This window comes from Monoraphidium neglectum (assembly GCF_000611645.1).
Source record: "Monoraphidium neglectum strain SAG 48.87 unplaced genomic scaffold scaffold04298, whole genome shotgun sequence".
NCBI lineage: Eukaryota > Viridiplantae > Chlorophyta > Chlorophyceae > Sphaeropleales > Selenastraceae > Monoraphidium > Monoraphidium neglectum.
The window spans coordinates 1-3,855 of record NW_014009331.1 but is presented as its reverse complement, the minus strand read 5'-3'; the positions used below and the strand labels follow the sequence as shown (position 1 = coordinate 3,855).

Here is a 3,855-nt window from a genome sequence, read left to right as displayed (position 1 = left end):
AAACCTGACTTGCACCCCATCCCAACCCTTGCCTCTGCTGCCACGCCGGCTCGCAACGCAGGCGGCAGCAGCAGCAACAGCAGCAGCCGGGCAGCCGCGCCCTGGGGCGCAGCGGCTCGGGCCAGCTGCGCCGCCAGCTCGCCGCCGCAGCCCAGCCACCCGCAGCCCCAGCTGCCCCGCAGCTCGCGGCGGCCAAGGCGCCGCCGCAGCCACCGCCGCGCACGCCTTCCCCCGCCCCTGCGCCCGGACCGCCGCCGCCGCCCCCGCCGCCGCTGTCGGAGCACATAGCGCCGCTCGTCGAGCGGCTGCTGCTGCACCCCTCGGACGACGTCCGCTCGGCCGCGGCGGCCGCGCTGCGGCTGCTGCACCCCGCGCAGGACAAACTCCTGATGCAGCTGCCGCGGCTGCTACCGCGCGCGGGCGGCGCCGGCAAGGCGGGCAAGCAGCTCTTCGACCTCTTCGAATCCTGCTTGTCAGACCTGCCGACCGGCGAGGCCGGGGGCGGCGCCCTGCGGCGGCGCACGGCGGCGGCGGCCGCGGCGGAGCTGCGGCTGCTGGCTGAGCGGCTACTGCTGCAGCAGGCCGAGGAGGGCGCCGGCCTGGCAGACGCGGCGCAGCAAGGGTTCACCCTTGGGCGGCTGGCGCAGCTGCTGCAGGCCGCGCTCGCGTCGCCCCCGCCGCCTGCGTCGGTGCAAGGGTCGGGCGCGGACGGCATTGGCGACGGGGCCGGAGGGGAGGGCTGGGACGGCGCGCTGCTGCGGCAGGTGCTTTGGTGCAGTGCTGCCCTGCAGGCGCTGACCGTCGGCCGCTCGTCCGTGACCAAGGCAGCTGCGCGGCAGCTGGAGCGCCTGCTGCAGGAGCGCTGGGCCGTGCCCGCGGTGCCCGGTGAGGACGGGCCGCATGGCGGGGACGAGGCCAGCGGCGGTGGCAGCGGCGGTGGCGGCGGCGGCGGCGCAGCAGTTGACGCAGCCGCGGCGGCGGAGGCGAGGCTGCAGGTGGCCCGCGCTGCGGTGCAGCTGCTAGAGTCGCTGCAGGCGCCCGCTGACGCAGCATGCGCCGCGCCGGCGGAGGCGGCCGCCGCACGCGCCCGCTGGCTCCAGCACCTGTGCGGCCCGCTGCTGGCGCGGCTGTGCGCGTGCGTCTGCCCCGAGCGGCGGGAGCCAATGTACATGCTGCAGCTCATCAAGGCGCCCAGCCAGACGGGTGAGACGCGCGCCCACGCGTGGCCCCGGCCGCCGCAGGGTCTGTCCACACTCGGAGACGCTGGCTGCCACGCCTGCCGCGGTGCTCCCCCTCAACTGCGCTGCTCTTTTGATCTCCCTCATACCTTCGACCTTCGTGGGGGCATCTCTGTATTGATGAAACTATTATATATGCTGCCACCCACAATGTCCGGCCACCCCACAACACAACACAACGCACCCCTCCGCGCCGCCAACCCTGCCGCGCAGACTTCATCCCGGGCAGCATCGGCGGCGGCGGCCTCGTGGCCGCGTCGGACGTGGGCGGGCCCCTCATGCGGCACGTCAAGAATTTCGTCTGCCGCCGCCTCGATATGGAGGGTGAGCCGCCCGCCACGCATCACCGCACTCGAGACAACAATCAACGGCGGGCCGGCCGCCGGGCCACCGGCCGCACTCGCCTGTGTCTTGTCGCGCGCAGCGTGCGGCGCCGCGACGCGACGCTGAGCCACGGGGCGCACCTTGCCGTGCAATCAGCCTTCCTGCATTCGTCCTTGCGACCTATTAACAACATGAACGATGCTTCACCGAGCAGGGCTGCTGGAGGATGACTTTGGCATGGAGTTGCTGGTGGCGGGCAGTTTGATTGATCTGTCGCTGCCCATCGCCGCCGTCTACCAGCGGTTCTGGCAGCAGCAGGGCAGCGGGGCCAGGGGCGGCCGGCGCGGCGGCGGCGGCAGCGCGGGCGCGGGCAGCGTCATGGCGATCACTTTCAGGTGCGTGAGGGGGCGCCGCGGCCCCTGATCGCCCCGGGCGTAGAGGGGCCCCACACACACACACACACACACACACACACACACACACACCATACACCGCACACAGCCAGACACGTGTACACTCCCACACACCCACACACCAGTTCACTACTCACACGCTACCACACTTCTGTGCACACACACACACACACACACACACACACACACACACACACACACACAACACACACACACACACACACACCACCCCGCCCCAAGGCTGTCAGGCCTGGACGGCGAGGCGACCGAGCCTGTCGTGAAGCAGCTGCCCGCCGCCGACGCCGACGCGGGCAGCCCAGAGGAGCAGCACGCGGCCGCCGCCGCCCTCTGCGACCGCGCCGGCGCCGGCCTGCGGCTGCTGCTCGCCCTGCTGGCCGGCCCCGCGCCCGTCGCGCGCCGCGCGCGCCCGCAGCTGCTCAAGCTGCTGGCGGCCTGCTGCGCGCTGCGCGGCTGCCGGCGCGGGCTGCTCGGCGCGGGCGCGCTGCGGGCGCTGCTGCACCTCGTGCGCGCGGCGGCGGAGCCGCTGCTCGAGGCAGAGGCGGGGGACGCGGGCCCCAGCGCTCCCGCGGCGCTGGCGCCGGCCGCGCCCGTGCGGCTTGGCGGCGAGTGGTCGGAGCTGCAGCTGCTGGAGCTGCTGAGGCTGCTCGAGGCGCTCGCAAACGAGGCCAGCGCGGCGGACGCGCCGCTCGGCCACGCCGCGGACGCGCGCGCCCCCGCGGCGCCGGCCGCCTCAGCCGCGGCCGTGGCGGCCGAGGGGGATGTGGCCGTCGACGTCTGCCAGCTGGCGCGCGGCCTGACGCTGCTCGAGCGCCACGGCCTCGGCGACTGCGGGGCCGTCCTCGCGCGCGTGCTGACCGCGCTCGCGCGCAGCGACGGCGCCGCGCAGCGGGGGCTGCTGGACCACTTTGCGGCGGCCCTCGACCTGTCTGCGCTCGACGCGGCGGCCGACGCCGCGGCGGCGGCGGCGCAGCGGCTGCAGCTTCAGGGGCTGCTGCGGCTGACGGAGGCGCTGACTCAGGGCGCTGACGAGGCGGCACGCGGGAGCGGCGGCGGCGGCGGCGAGGCGGGCGGGGCGGCTGGGGCCGCGGGGGCGGAGGGGGACGCGTGCGGATTCAGGCAGCTTGTGCTCGAGCGCGGAGTCCCGGGGCGCCTGGCGGCTTACCTGGTGGGCTGCTTCGAGGCGCCGCCCGCGGGGGCCGCCCGCGCGCCGGGCGCGTACGAGCGGCGCGGGCGGCGCATTGACGAGGACGGCGGAGGCGGCGGCGGCGGCGGCGGCGCTGAGGATGGTGACGAGGAGGACGAGGAGGAGGGGGAGGCGGAGGGTCACGATTGGATCCCTTTCGCCTCTTCTCCTGCCGCGTCGAGCCCGATCACGCCGAGGCCGCTGCGGCGGCGGCAGCGCCAGCAGCAGCATGCGGCAGCAAGCCCCGCCTGCGCCCCGGCCGCGGCCTCGGCCACCGCAGCGGCACCGCCGCGGCACGTGGAGCCCGGCGGCGCGGCCTGGCAGGCTGCCGCCGCCCGCCCCGGCGTCGCGTTTGCGCTGCAGCTGCTGACGGCCCTCTCCCGCGGCCACGGAGGCGTGTGCGCCGCGCTCGCGGCCGCGCCCGGCCTGCTGGCGCTCGCGCATGCGCTGGAGGGCGTGCACGGCGGCCGCGAGCTGGCGCCGCTGGCGGAGGGGCTGCTCGAGGCGGTCGCCGCGGCCGGCGGCGCGTGCGGCGCGGCGGGCGCCGTGGCGGAGATGCGGGCCGCGACGCGGGCCGCGATGAGGGCGGCGGCGGCGAGGAAGCGGGAGGCGATGCTCGCATCCATGGGCATGATCCAGGTGGGTGGGTGGGTGGTTAGGTTGGTGGGTGGGTGAG

At 75.6% G+C, this 3,855-nt stretch overlaps 1 protein-coding gene across 1 annotated transcript; it reads left to right on the top strand.

The window, feature by feature from the left end:
* Positions 1-389: 389 nt before the first annotated feature.
* Positions 390-3,818, top strand: MNEG_14162 (E3 ubiquitin-protein ligase UBR4; the record flags this gene model as incomplete). The annotated part of the gene is made up of 4 exons (XM_014037365.1): positions 390-1,203; positions 1,452-1,562; positions 1,777-1,957; positions 2,216-3,818. Coding segments are annotated over 4 exons (2,709 nt in total), but the record flags the coding sequence as incomplete, so codon positions are not given.
* Between the last annotated feature and the right edge of the window lie 37 nt (positions 3,819-3,855).